Here is a 16,103-nt window from a genome sequence, read left to right as displayed (position 1 = left end):
TATATATATATATATGTTTCTGAGTCAAGGTTACACCAGATCTTGAAAATTTTATTATTATCCAGTGTTCTTTATTTCCCAGAAAAAAAAGACTATTGAAGGTAATCCTGAAAAGTACATAGGATGAGAAAGAGTACTACCAAGGACACTATGCACCTATGTTTTAAAATTGGAGGCCATGCTTTGAAAAGGCATCATGGTTTAATTCATTCTTGTGCTATGAAAGTTACATAGCCTACCTTATAATTCCTTTCAAGTAGGTCTTTGCAGAATGTGTGATTATCTCAAATGAAGTACAAGCTGTTAGTCCTTATTTTTTCCCTATTTTGAAACCCCATTTGATCTCTACTCCTTGTAAATTTGGCATCTTACATGTAGCACTTACTATATCTATCTAAAGAAAAGAGGGTTTGAGACTTGAATTTCTTATGAAATTACCAAAATAATTCAACTTGTCTCTTTCTTCCAAGTCTGACACAATTAGTCTGAATCTGTTGACTCAGAGAGAGAACATATCAAAAAATGTTCCCGCTTCTTTTTCAAAACCCAAGGACAGTATTGCTTGCTCATGTAAATTTAAATAAGGGACAACTTTGCTATGTCTGAATGTGCAAACCATTTATAGAAGGAAACAGAGAATACAGAAGTTTTAATCTCTAGATCCAAGTAAGAATCTGTACCATTTAAAAATATGCAGCACAGAACACTGGTAAGCTGAAACCATACATCAGAATAAACTAAATGAATTTCACTCAGAGAATCAGCAAGTGTGGGGAGTCCTCTCAATTCATGAGATATGGGGAATATTTGAGGAACTAAAATATTTGATGGGTAAAGGCTATAAGCATATTAATTGTTTAATATTTTGAAGGGATCAAAATATCACATATGAAAGGTATACATCTATTTTAAAAAGCAGGGAACAACAAAATTACCCAAGGAAAAATATATGACTTCTTTAACAGAAAGGGAAGGAGTACAGCATAAGACTTAACAGTGTGGACTCTTCATCAGATTGCTCAATTTTGGTTTATGACTCAATCACCTATTTCTTAATTACATGCTTTAAACTTTTTATTTATTAGAGTGCTAGCTAGTAAAATTCCCCTCACTTCTTTACTCACACTTTGATATTCTACATTGTAATGTCAGGGCAGGAAGTCTCTAGACCTGTGGCTCCCATGGGATAGATGAGTCTCTCTCAGGGGATTTGTAAGGTCAAAATGGTATAAGTGTGGTTTCTGAGCTATCATTTGTTTTTTTCACTCTCATTTTCTCATGAGGGTACAGTGGATTTTTCAAGGGGTTACATGACATATATGTCGACACAGAAGCAAATGTGGTTACTCAGCTGTCTTCTATGTAGCTGGACATTAGTCATTTGTAACAATGTAATATAATGTACACCTTTTCATTTTTAGTTTGAAAATAATCATTTTTCATAAAGATAATATTGTTGTCAACATCTAAGGGGTTTATCCAAGGGAATATTTCATTCAAAAATGGACACAATAAACACAGAAATGATATGGACTTAACAGAAGCAGAAGCTATACAAAAGAGATCTTAATGACCCTGATACCCAAGATGGCGTGATCACTCACCTAAAACCAGACAGCCTGGAGTGCAAAGTGAAGTATGCCTTAGGAAGCATCACTACAAACAAAGCAAGTAGAGGGGATGGAATTCGAGCCGAGCTGTTTCAAAGTCTAGAAGATGATGCTGTGAAAGTGCTGCACTCAATATGCCAACAAATTAGGAAAACTCAGCAGTGGCCACAGGTCTGGAAAAGGTTGGTTTTCATTCCAATTCCAAAGAAAGGCAATGCCAAAAAATGTCAAACTACTACACAATTGCACTCATCTCATACACCAGCAAAGTAATACTCAAAATTCTTCAAGCTAGGCTTCAACAGTACATTAACTGAGAACTCCAAGATGTTCAAGCTGGATTTAGAAAAGGCAGAAGAACCAGAGATCAAGTTGCCAACATCCGTGGACCCTAGAAAAAGCAAGAGAATTCCAGAAAAAAAGCCTATTTCTGCATCGTTGACTATGCTAAAGCCTTTGACTGTGTGGATCACAACAAACTGTAGAAAATTCTTGAAGAGATAGAAATACTAGATGACCTTACTGGCCTTCTGAGAAACCTGTATGCAGGTAAAGAAGCAACAATTAGAACCAAACATGGAACTACAGACAGGTTCCAAATTGGGGACATCAAGGCTGTGTATTGTCATCGTGCTTATTTAACTTATATGCAGAGTACATCATGAAAAATGCTTGGATGGATGAAGCACAAGCTGGAATCAAGATTGCTGGGAGAAATATCAATAACCTAAGATACACAGATGACACCACCCTTACGGCAGAAAGCAAAGAGGAATAAAGACTCTCTTGGTGAAGATCAAAGAGGAGAGTGAAAAATCTGGCTTAAAACTCAACATTCAAAAAACTAAGATCATGACCTCTGGTCCCATCACTACATGGCAAGTCTATGGGGAAACAGTGCAAACAGTGAAAGACTCTATTTTGGGGCTATAAAATCACTTAGAAAATGACTGTAGCCATGAAATTAAAACACACTTGCTCCTTGGAAGAAAAGCTATGACAAACCTAGACAGCATGTTAAAAGCAGCGACATTACTTCGCCAACAAAGGTCCATCTCGTCAAAACTATAGTTTTTCCAGTAGTCATGTATGGATGTGAGAGGTGGACCATAAAGGAGGCTGAGCACTGAAGAACTGATGCTTTTGAACTGTGGTATTGGAGAAGACTCTTGAGAGTCCCTTGGACTGCAAGGAGATCAAACTAGTCAATCCTAAAGGAAATCAGTCCTGAATGTTCATTGGAAGGACTGATGCTGAAACTGAAACTCCAGTAGTTTAGCCATCTGATGCGAAGAACTGACTCACTGGAAAAAAACCTGATGCTGGGAAACATTGAAGGCAGGAAGAGAAGGGTACAATAGATGATCAAATGGTTGGATGGCCTCACCACTGCAATGGATATGAGTTTGAGCAATCTCCAGGAGATGGTGAAGGTCAGGGAAGCCTGGCGTGCTGCAATCCATGGGGTCACAAAGAGTCGAACACGACTCAGTGACTGAACAACAGGGGGTTGATCATTATCATTTATAGAATGTGTCATCTTTAATATGACAAACAGAAATAAATATCACACGTATAAACAAAACTGTTTCGGGGTCTGTAAGGATTTATGGTGTGATCACTGACCTACAGCCAAACATTCTGGAATGTGAAGTCAAGTGGGCCTTAGAAAGCATCACTACGAACAGAGCTAGTGGAGGTTATGGAATTCCCGTTGAGCTATTTCAAATCCTGAAAGATGATGCTGTGAAAGTGCTGCACTCAATAGGCCAGCAAATTTGGAAAACTCAGCAGTGGCCACAGGACTGGAAAAGGTCAATTTTCATTCCAATCCCAAAGAAAGGCAATGCCAAAGAATGCTCAGACTACCACACAATTGCACTCATCTCACACTCTAGTAAAGTAATGCTCAAAATTCTCCAAGCCAGGCTTCAGCAATATGTGAACCATGAACTTCCTGATGTTCAAGCTGGTTTTAGAAAAGGCAGAGGAACCAGAGATCAAATTGCCAACATCCGCTGGATCATAGAAAAAGCAAGAGAGTTCCAGAAAAACATCTATTTCTGCTTTATTGACTATGCCAAAGCCTTTGACTGTGTGGATGACAATAAACTGTGGAAAATTCTGAAAGAGATGGGCACACCAGACCACCTGACCTGCCTCTTGAGAAACCTATATGCAGGTCAGGAAGCAACAGTTAGAACTGGACATGGAACAACAGACTGGTTCCAAATAGGAAAAGGAGTACGTCAAGGCTGGATATTGTTACCCTGCTCATTTAACTTATATGCAGAGTACATCATGAGAAATGCTGGGCTGGAAGAAACACAAGCTGGAATCAAGATTGCCAGGAGAAATATCAATAACCTCAGATATGCAGATGACACCACCCTTATGGCAGAAAGTGAAGAGGAACTAGAAAGCCTCTTGATGAAAGTGAAAGAGGAGAGTGAAAAAGTTGGCTTAAAGCTCAACATTCAGAAAACTAAGATCATAGCATCTGGTCCCATCACTTCATGGGAAATAGATAGGGAAACAGTGTCAGAATTTATTTTTGGGGGGCTCCAAAATCACTGCAGATGGTGACTGCAGCCATGAAATTAAAAGACACTCCTTGGAAGGAAAGTTATGATCAACCTAGATAGCATATTCAAAAGCAGAGACTTTACTTTGCCAACAAAGGTCCGTCTAATCAAGGCTATGGTTTTTCCAGTGGTCATGTATGGATATGAGAGTTGGACTGTGAAGAAAGCTGAGCGCCAAAGAATTGATGCTTTTGAACTGTGGTGTTGGAGAAGACTCTTGAGAGTCCCTTGGACTGCAAGGAGATCCAATCCATCCACCCTCAAGGAGACCAGTCCTGTGTGCTCATTGGAAGGACTGATGCTGAAGCTGAAACTCTAATACTTTGGCCACCTCATGCAAAGAGTTGACTAATTGGAAAAGACTGTGATGCTGGGAGAGATTGTGGGGAGGAGGAAAAGGGAACGACAGAGGATGAGATGGCTGGATGGCATCACTGACTCGATGCACATAAGTTTGGGTAAACTCCGGGAGTTGGTGATTGATAGGGAGGCCTGGCCAGAGAAGGCAATGGCACCCCACTTCAGTACTCTTGCCTGGAAAATCCCATGGGTGGAGGAGCCTGGTAGGCTGCAGTCTATGTGGTCGCTAAGAGTCGGAGGTGACTGAGCGACTTCACTTTCACTTTTCACTTTCATGCATTGGAGAAGGAAATGGCAACCCACTCCAGTGTTCTTGCCTGGAGAATCCCAGGGATGGGGGACCCTGGTTGGCTGCCATCTATGGGATCGCACAGAGTCAGACACGACTATAGTGACTTAGCAGCAGTAGCAGCAGCAGGGAGGCCTGGTGTGCTGTGATTCACGGGGTTACAAAGAGTCGGACACGACTGAGTGATTGAACTGAACTGAAGGATTTTTCAGAAGCCTTAAAGAGTCCTAGATAAGAGTTTGAGACATACTGCTGAAGATTACATTTCTCCATTGACTGATGGAAACTGGCTGGGTTCAGAGAGGGCATGAAAGAGACCTGAGAAGGGAGGAGAGAGAAGGGCTTGGTTCCTGCCATTCTACCTCCACTTCCTCTTAGATCTCTCCAACATGTCACTCTCACAGAACCTGGTTCCAGCAGCAACTGGCCTCTAGTCTACAGCTTACAGCCTGCCATTCAGTCCTGCAGAGACCATGGTGATGTTGAAAGAGGTCTGACTTCCAGGGCTGTGGGCTCCTCCCTGAGTTCCTGAGCTACCAGAGCCTGTCAGATAGGATCCTCTGCACAGGAGTCTGATGGTTCACATCTGCCAGGCAAAATCCCCCACCTTCAAACTCTGCCTTCCAGCTCCAAGAGGTTCTCCTTCCTAGCTTCTAGGTTTTGATGACTCCAACCTGGGGGAGGAATATGCTTCCTGTGGTTGTACTGCCGCATGCCTCAGTGTTCATCTTTGCTTTTCAAACTCTCCAGTGCTGTTTTACCTGTTTCCTATTTCATATTCCCTAAAGTAACATAGTGAGATTTCTGTTTTCCTGACTTTGTGGAGAGTGACACATTTATTGACAAGTAGTAATGGATTAAAACCTACACCTAATAAGAAAACTAAAATCTCTGTGGTGACAAAATTGAATTAAGTATCTAAGAGGAAAAGTAATACTCTGAGGTTACAAATCTAAAAATGTGAAAGAATACCGGTAATTTGAACAAGTAATATTAAATACTATGTTTTCAGACATAACTGCCTTGTGACTACTGATACATGATACATGGTGTATGATATATATTATATATTTTCCAGTCATTTAAAAGAGCACTTTCACGCCAGTCAGAATGGCTGCGATCCAAAAATCTACAAACAATAAATGCTGGAAAGGCTGTGGAGAAAAGGGAACCCTCTTACACTGTTGGTGGGAATGCGAACTACTACAGCCACTATGGAGAACAGTGTGGAGATTTCTTAAAAAACTGCCTTATGCCTTATGATCCAGCAATCCCACTGCTGGGCATACACACTGAGGAAACCAGAATTGAAAGAGACACGTGTTCATCGCAGCACTGTTTATAATAGCCAGGACACAGAAGCAACCTAGATGTCCATCAGCAGATGAATGGATAAGAAAGCTGTGGTACATATACACAATGGAGTATTACTCAGCCATTAAAAGGAATACATTTGAATCAGTTCTAATGAGGTGGATGAAACTGGAGCCTATTATACAGAGTGAGTTAAGCCAGAAAGAAAAACACCAATACAGTATACTAACGCATATATATGGAATTTAGAAAGATGGTAACAATAACCCTGTTTACGAGATAGCAAAAGAGACACTGATGTATAGAACAGTCTTTTGGACTCTGTGGGAGAGGGAGAGGGTGGGATGATTTGGGAGAATGGCATTAAAATATGTATAATATCATATATGAAACGAGTCACCAGTCCAGGTTCGATGCATGATACTGGATGCTTGGGGCTGGTGCACTGGGATGACCCAGAGGGATGGTATGGGGAGGGAGGAGGGAGGAGGATTCAGGATGGGGAACACATGTATACCTGTGGCAGATTCATTTTGATATATGGCAAAACCAATACAATATTGTAAAGTTAAATTAAATAAAATTTAAAAAAAAGAGCACTTTGTTAAATTTTATGGAAGTATCTCTTAAAATTATTACCTAAAACATAGACTTCTAAGACACTGTAATGACAAGTGATGTATAGTGATAAAGTATATTTTCTCTAATGTTTAGTTACACAATCTTAGTTTGAAAAGATAAATCCTGCAACAAAGGTAATTTCTAAGCAAATCATCTCATCTTATAGAGAACTTATACTGACATTTCCCTTTGAGGTTTTTGCATTATATAGATTTTTAGTAAATACTTAGACTTACCACTTGAGAGGAGAGCAGGCTTACTTTTTACCATTGGACTAGAATGAGGAAACTTGTTGCTAAATGACATGAAAAGGTGTGTTGTGAAATCATCAGGAAGCTCGGCTTCCAGGAATGTCTTCATAAATAGCTTGAAACCTTCAAAATCTATTGTCTGAAAAGAAAAAAATTTAAGTATATATTTTAAGACTCAGCCAATGTTAAGATTGTTTGCAATGTTCAAGAGCATTAGCAGGAGAAATGATCTCAAACATTCTTACATCCAAGTCTACAAAAGGAAGGTAACTCTTTGAGAAACAAACCAGGCAGCCCTACGCTGACACAGGTGATTAGATTTCGATATCTTACCTGCAGCAACGGAGCAAGAAAAACAGGAGCTTTCCAGTCGGGCATCCCTATTTCCACAGTGTCTGTATGGCCTTAAAAACTTTACTCTTAGAAAGTTAATTTCCTCCTCTGTAAACTGGGGAGAATATTCACAATTCCATGGAGTTATGATGATTAAATCAGACAACTACCTGAAGGTGCTGATGCAGAATCAAGAACACAGCATGAATACACAAAGTTATCCCTCTTGCCTCCTTTCTTTGTCTCTAATAATAAACACTGTTTTGAACCACTGGAGAAAGTGGTTAACGTGAAAGTTTTACCTTAACACCAAGACCAATGGATATAAAATCTTAAAGTGAAATTCTAAATCTTCCTAGGCAATTGTCAAAGAAATCTACTTCAAGATCTCCGCCCACTCTTAGTGCAGAGCTATAAAAGAGCTGACATTTGCACACAAAGATCCATTGCTACACTGAGAATCTCCATGTCCACTTGGGGAAATGGTGATGGGAGCTACCTTCTATTCTCAAGTTCACAGGAGAATTTCACAGGACTGACTGAGAGAGCTTGCTTTCTCCAAGCAGATGTGAACAGTGGGCCAAGATCTGACTCCTGCCTGGGAAACTGAGAACAAGGCTGTAGGTACTTTAGGGCCAAGACAGGACAATGGTATTCCCTGGGCTTGCCACTGCCCGGACACTAGTGCATAAATGTTGCCTGGGAAACAGATGTAGACTTCATGGAAGAGAAGACTCCTGGAGTTGTGTAGGGTACTACCTACTAGGCCACTTGAAGGGACTAGGAGACCCACAGATAAGAAACTGAGATGAAGCCACATCTGTCCAGATCAAAGGACTGCAAGTGCTATAGGCCTCATAGGAAGCCCTGGAAAGGTACTTTTTTTTTTTTTCCCCCTTACCAATTAGTTCAATATAATGGAAATGAAACTAAAAATAAGGCAAAAACAAAACTTGGCAGATTAATGCTCCCAATTTTTTTCAAACTCCTGGCAGATGAGAATAAACTTAATTCAATAAACTGCAAATTTTGGATACAAAAAGCTTATTTTTTCTTACATAAAAATATTGGGGTATGGTGGTAGAGAATGACCAATTTTATCAGTGTACTATTTTGAATAAACCAAAAATGGAATAAGACATATAAGGATATCAATATGAGAAAGTAAATTTTTGCAGATTAGATCGTATAACATTTAACTACATATACTGTGTATGCTTTTGTACCTAATATTATCTCAAGCCAATATAAAAAAAATGTATTTTATTAATGATTCTAAGATCCTGTCTGCAACTTAATCTGACATTTTTAATTAAGTCTTGTTTTGCTTATCCATTCTCAGTAGGGCACTTCAAATATTTATACATATATATGTGTCTAAGTATATATATATATATGGCAGTGGTGGTTTAGTTGCTAAGTCGTGTCTGACTTGTGCAATCCCATGGACTGTAGCCTGCCAGCCTCCTCTGCTCATGCAATTCTCCAGGCAACAACACTGGAGTGGGTTGCCATTTCCTTCTTTTATATATATATATAGTTGGTTCTATATTGGTGGTGGTAAAAAGACTTCATTTCTTTCCATGTTCAATGAATCATCACCACCACAGAATATTACAAATTCAACTAGTAGTTCAGTTCAGTCTCTCAGTTGTGTCCGACTCTTGGTGACCCATGGACTGCAGACTACAAGCAGACTGAACCACAAAACTAAAATCTATGAATAACATGAATATATAAAGAATAGCATCAATCAGCTGAAGTACTTTCAGAAAGCATTTGCTACAATGAGTGAAGAAGGGAACCAGGAGTTAATTCAAAAAGTTATAGGAAATTTGTGTGATAAACATATTCACAAGTATCATGATTAAAATCAAAGTTACTTATAGTATTTCTTCACTCTGTACCCCTTGGTAAGTCAGCATTATGTTTGAAAACAGATGATAGAAGTATGGTCTTGAAGTCAGACTCCTTGGATCAACTCTTGACCCAACACTATCCAGCTGTGTGACAGTGGGCAATTTATTCATCTCTCTCTGTGACTCAAGCTCTTCATCTATATTAACAATCTCTTAGTTTGTTAGGAAAAATTCCCAACAATACTGGAAGAATGAACCTTAAACCACATCAACATAAATGTTTCCATTTGCATTTAATAGATCATTACATGGTCCACTTTTCTTTGTTGTTGGGCATTTTTGTTTGTTTGTTATTGGCTTTTCCCTTGTTTTTGCTTTTGAGAAATCTGGTAATTAAATCTGAACAAAGGACTATAATTACTGAATTTTTTCCTCTGGGTCTTCCTTTACAGTAAGATTCTATTTTAAAACAGAAGTCTTTCAAGTCAAGGGTTTAACACAGGAAAACAACAACAGCCAACCAACAAAAACAACAACCAGGACTTCAGAACAAAACAGTTTTGTTTCATATTCCAATACCTCCACTCACCACCTGAGTGATTTGGGGCAAGACATGCATCTGCTCTTTTAAGGAAAACTCTGCCTCATCCCAAGTGTGTTTATGCCCTTTATAGAGCCCTATATCACCCACATAGAACAACCTTGAAATCGGTGCTTGTGATTTAATGATGAAAACCAGGAAAATAGCCAGTCCAAAAGAAAAAAAAAAAAAGTGAACTTAATGTATGACATCTCTCTTAATAAGGAATACATTTCTCCTTGATGCTTTTTTTTTCAGGTCTCAGGAAAACTTTTTTGAACTTGCTCCAGGGTTGTAGCTCTCCCATGCTCAGCAAGCAAAAAAATAGCTTGTTTTTATTATCTGACACCTCGAAACCTTGATTTCCTCCATATAAGATGAACCATTCAGCAGTGCTGCCTCAACATAATAATAAATTGATGTAAAGCACTTAATGTACCTTTGAGCATAAAGGATGTAAAAGAAATAAAATAGTTTAAAAAAGGAAAGGGAATAAATAAAAAGAAGCACTGATTTGAAGTTAGACTTTTATAACCTTAATTTGCCCTAGTCTATTGATTCAGAAAATTAGAAAATTCATTGCATTTTTCCAAATTTAACCCAGAGTTTTTGTGTCTTAGATACTGTGCTGTAATTGTTCTGGGTCAGGCAACATTGGCAAATGACTGCCTTCAGAAAGCAAGCCTTTAAAAAGAGATTAACTTACTTTAAAATAACTAAAAGCCTTTCATAGACATAAGAATAGAATAAAAATTTCCTTAGCTCTTAAATGATTTCCACAAGATGATGTCATCCTATTTATGACTGAAGTTTTAGTGATGATGTCAGCTTCTTCCTCTAGCTTCTTTACAGTGTTGGTAGGAGCAAACTTCCTTTCTCTTACATTTCCTGTCATTACACACAGCTTGCTCCTGCTGCTGCTGCTGCTGCTACTGCTAAGTCGCTTCAGTCGTATCCTACTCTGCGCGACCCCATAGACGGCAGCCCACCAGGCTCCCCCGTTCCTGGGATTCTCCAGTCAAGAACACTGGAGTGGGCTGCCATTTCCTTCTCCAATGCATGAAAGTGAAAAGTGAAAGTGAAGTCGCTCAGTCGTGTCCGACGCTTCGAGACCCCACGGACTGCAGCCCACCAGGCTCCTCCATCCGTGGGATTCTCCAGGCAAGAGTACTGGAGTGGGATGCCATCGCCTTCTCCATACACACAGCTTACAATGTTGTAAAACCCAAACTTCTTCAAAGCCAAAAGGCAGCTGCTTCAGTGTTTCATGTTCATTAAGGAATTAATCTTCAATGCCTTTCCTGGTTAAGTCATTTACTTCTCATTAGCAAAAGATCTTCCAATCTTCTCTAAAATTTTGTGTTTTCCAGAATATTAACACTTCCATACATTGATACTATCCTCAATCTGTACATTTTTATCTCACGATTTAGCAGAATATTTCCAAATTTACATCTCTTATTTTCTACTGCTGTCATGTAGCAGCATTAGCATTGGTTTCTGAAGATCGTGACCTTTAAATAGAATGAAATCATTTATATGCATAGCAATAGAAATGAAACACTCACGCAAAAAGTAGGATCAAACAACTAAATGAGTTCTCAAAAATCAAATTGGCTGGAAGTTCAGAGACACACAATCCAAATTATATTTAAGATTTTGAAAACTGTTTTTTTTTTTTTTCATTATTTTTTTTTTAACTTGACGGAGCGGCCACAGACTATTTAGGGAGGTAGAATCTCTAAAGAACACAAACTCGGGAAGCTGCTCAGAGCTTGCTGCCAAGTTGGCACAAATTCAAAACACATTTCTATGTGCCTTTCATTATTCTATCTGACCATCTGGATTCTTGATGTTTAAATTCCTGCTAATACTAAAGAAATAACTCTAGTATTCATCCAAGTAGATTCAAAGTGAATGAAAATAAATGTCGTCACTCTATCATTAATTTATTTTGGCAGATTCAGGATGAAGATTTTCTCATATTCAGCAAATGTACATTATGCATATATCCACTTTGTACTGGGCTCTGTTCTAGGTCATGGGGTAAAAATGTTACTGATAAATGCAAAATCCTTCCATCAGGGGGCTTATCTTCTAATAAAAGGAATAAGAAAAAAAATAATAGCTTAAATGTATAGTGTTTGAAGGTATTAAGTAGTGTGTACATATGTGCTAAGTCATATCTAACTCTTTGTGATCCTATGGATTGTAGCTCACCGTGCTTCTCTGTCTGTGGGATTCTCTAGGTAAGAATATTGGAGTGGGTTGCCACTGCCCTCTCTCCTGGGGATCTTCCCATCCATGGATCAAACCCACATCTCCCGCTTTTCCTGCATTGCAGGTGGATTCTTCACCACTAGTGCTACCACCAGGTAGCCCAATTAAATGTTGTATAAGAAATAAAGAAGGAAGATATTTGTATATTGGGGGTGGTGCTTGTAGTTTTAAACCTGATGATTAGGAAATGAGAATCTGTTCTTTGAATAAAGACTGAAATGAGATGAGGGAGCAAGCTTCACACATATTTGGAGAAAGAACATTCCAGAGAGATAAAAACCGGTGGTGCAAATGTCCTGAGGCATTAAGATGTTCTTGTTTTAGAGGATTTTCTATAAGAGGTACTGAAGAAAAGCAAGAGACTAGAGCAGGATTGAGGACGGACTAGAATTACAGACAGGAGGTAAAGGACAGGATCTTTGGTGGTGTGTATATGGGGGCAGACTCTGTAAAAAACATTTTAGACCATCAATACAGTGCTATGGTGAGACTTTCCTGGTGTCCAGTGGTTAGGACTCTACACTCCCAATGAGAGGGCCCATGTTCAAACCCTGGTCAGGGAACTAAGATTACACAAGCCACAACTAAGCTTGGCACAGCCAAATAAATAAGTAAATAAAAATAAATAAATTTTAAAAATAAACCATTATGGCTTTAAAGTCGAGTGAGAGCAACAGTTATTGGAGGGTTGCAGCAGGAAATCATGTGATCTAACATATTTTAACAGGATCATATCATCATAATAGGGCTTCCCTGGTGGCTCAGATGGTAAAGAATCTGCCTGCAATGCAGGAGACCCAGGTTCCATCCCTGGGTCCAGAAAAGCCTCTGGAGAAGGTAATGGCTACCTATTCCAGTATTCTTGCCTGGAGAATTCTATGGACAGAGGAGCTTGGTGGGTTACAGTCCATGGGGTCACAGAGAGTTGGACATGACTGAGTAACTAACACTTTCATGATCACAATAGGATAGTAAGACTAATAATAATAGGATCATTTTATATAACAGGATCTTATAACATTTATATCAGACAAAAAGTCCAATTTTCACAATTGCTAATGAGCTTGCATACACAGCTGATTAATAGGTGATCTTTAAAAGACAAAAATGAATCACTGAAGTATCAAAGATTAAGTAGCTAAAACTATTAAGAAAGAAATTACTTCAATTCATTTATCATTAAGTGTTCACTGAATGCCTACTATGTATACAATACTGCTGGCTATCGAGCGAAAGAACTCAATGAGGTAGGCAGTAATTTAAGTTAGTCAGTAACTTAAGTTAGTCAGTAACTTAAATTAAATGGTGAAAGTAATTCTTTGACCATTTCCATGTCAATTTTCCTAGTTTGTATTATTATATGTAAATTTATAACATTTATATCATTAACTAATTATGTTAAATCAAACACTGATGTAAAGGTTACTGAACCAAAACATATACATTAATATGTAGTATGGCTAACTTTCTGAGATTCTAAATACATAATTTTGATATTAAAATATTTTCAGAAAAGAAAATCTACATTTTAAATGTCTCATTGCTTATGCTTGTCAGAAGGCAATGGCACCCCACTCCATTGCCTGGAAAATCCCATGGACAGAGGAGCCTGGTGGGCTGCAGTCCATGGGGTCATGAAGAGTCAAACACAACTGAGCGACTTCCCTTTCACTTTTCACTTTCATGCATTGGAGAAGGAAATGGCAAACCACTCCAGTGTTCTTGCCTGGAGAATCCCAGGGACGGGGGAGCCTGGTGGGCTGCCGTCTATAGGGTCACACAGATTCGGACACGACTGAAGCGACTTAGCAGCAGCAGCAGCAGTACTGAAGTTGATTCTGCAATAGACTGTACATTACTTCAGATTTCAGAGCACTCCTTGATAGTCTCCTACACTGCCATGGAGGAACTTCCATTAAAGAGAAACTTTAATGGAAAAGTGTGAATTTCACATTGGATATTTAAAACTTAGTTTTGGCAAATGGAATTATCTTCACTACCTCAGAAGTGCATAATTTATTAACTGCACCAGTCTTTACTTAAAACTAACATCTATTAAGTCTCACAGAGAAAAATAGACATGGGGTTTTCAGTAAGAGATGGCAAATGGCAAGAACAACCAACAATGATACTCCAAATTATTTTAGTAATTATGAAATGCACATAATAGATTAGAAAAATTTTAAGCGGGTTACTTTTACTGTGATTTTCAGTATATCTTGTGATCAAGAGTCTGTATCCAACTAAAGTTTGTACTTCGGCTGACATCTACTCTTTTATAAAATTTTTACTGGAGTATAGTTGATTTACAAAGTTGTGTTAGTTTCAGGTGTATAGCAAGGTGAATCAGTTATGCATATACATATAAACACTCTTTTTAGATTCTTTTCCCATATAGACCATTGCAGAGTATTGAGCAGAGTTCCCTGTGCTATACAGTAGCTTCTCATTAGTTATCGCTTTTATACATAGCATATATATATAAATACATGTCAATCCCAACGTTCCAACTTATCCCTCCTCCTCTAACCCCCTTAACCATGAATTTCTTTTCTACATCTGTGACTCTATTTCTGCTTTGTGGACAAGTTCATTTGTAGCATTTTTTAAAAATCGACTCCACCTTCATCTCGTAGGACGCTGTCCTGTCTATGCTTCAGTGTTGTCACTAGAACTGGTGTGAGTTATTACTGAACCACACGCCAAATGCTCTAAAAGGTATTTCTCCTCGAAAAATAAAACAGAATAAAGATTTTGCGAATAACCATGCATCTAAAGTTTTTAAGGATTGCATACTTGCATCTTCATGGAGGGAGATGGGAAGGAGGTTCAAGAGGGAACAGATATATGTACACCTATAGCTGATTCATGTTGATGTCTGAGATAAAATAACAAAATTTTGTAAAGCAATTATCCTTCAATGAAAAAAATAAATTAATTTTTAAAAATTCCCAAATGAGTCTCTTAACACAGGTATGTATACAGGCAGAATTACAAGTATCTCTTGTTCCCTGCTAGACTATAAGATCCAACACAGCTCTGCACCACAGAGTGCTTAACATAATTCTTTTACGTTGCAGGGTATCGTGATATATTTGAAGTATGGACACTGGAATAGCAAAAACAAAGAAGCACAATTTCACTTAATACCTCTTTGTATGACATCTAGTAAGAAAGAAAACTGATTCAGGTAGGATGGTAAGAATTTATGAAATAGAATAAATGCAAAAAGTTTTTGACCAGGAATATATTGTTTTAATAAATCTCAAATGAGATTAAAGTATGATAGCATATGGATATATATGTAATATTGTAGCAAATTAAAATAAAACTAAATCAACAAAACTATTGATAATATAACAAAAAATTTGAATAAATGATTTCAAATACACATTATCCTAAAAATTCTCTTTTTTCTAATCCATCAAGGCCCAAATATGTCTGGGTTATTATTGGGAGAAACATCAAGATGACAAGGTGTAGAAGACAGATCAGGAAACGCTCAGCTTGCATGTGAGAGTGAGGGATTGAGAGTCTACAGGGGGGTCAGGGAATTCATTGATTATTTTCAGGACTTAAGAATTCCTTAGTAGTTTAGCGTTAGTCTCTCAGTCATGTCCAACTCTGTGACCCTATGGACTGTGGCCCGCCAAGCTCCTCTGTTCATGGCATGCTCCAGGCAAGATTTCTGGAGTGGATTGCCATTCCCTTCTCCAGAAGATCTTCCCGACTCAGGGATCGAACCTGGGTCTCCTGCATTGCAGGCAGATTCTTTACCATCTGAGCCACAGGGAAGATTCTCTAGTTGAAGTAGTTTGCCAGCAATTTGTAAAATATATTTAATTACTTGATACTTCTTGGTAGCAAAGGTCATCTTGACCATTTCTATTTCTTCCACATGTCCAGATACAGTGAAGGTAAAAATGAAAGTGTTAGTCGCTCAGTAGTGTTCGACTCTGTGCAGCCCTATAGACCTCAGCCCACTAAGCTCCTCTGTCCGTGGGATTCTCCAGGCAAGAAT

At 38.4% G+C, this 16,103-nt stretch overlaps 1 protein-coding gene across 9 annotated transcripts in view; it reads right to left on the bottom strand.

The window, feature by feature from the left end:
* DGKB (diacylglycerol kinase beta) overlaps nucleotides 1-16,103 on the bottom strand; it is a 1,123,143-nt gene that overhangs the window by 650,307 nt on the left and 456,733 nt on the right. For all 9 annotated transcript variants that reach the window (XM_086397581.1, XM_086397582.1, XM_086397586.1 and 6 more), the window contains one exon: nucleotides 7,016-7,169. In XM_086397581.1, the coding sequence (XP_086253707.1) occupies nucleotides 7,016-7,169 (154 nt within the window). The remainder of the gene's footprint in view (nucleotides 1-7,015; nucleotides 7,170-16,103) is intronic.

The sequence above is a fragment of the Bos grunniens genome, chromosome 4, assembly GCF_055505025.1.
Source record: "Bos grunniens cultivar Pamir isolate PY7600 chromosome 4, Bosgru_T2T1.0, whole genome shotgun sequence".
In the NCBI taxonomy this organism is placed as follows: Eukaryota; Metazoa; Chordata; class Mammalia; order Artiodactyla; family Bovidae; genus Bos; species Bos grunniens.
This window is presented reverse-complemented; position numbering and strand designations above follow the sequence as displayed.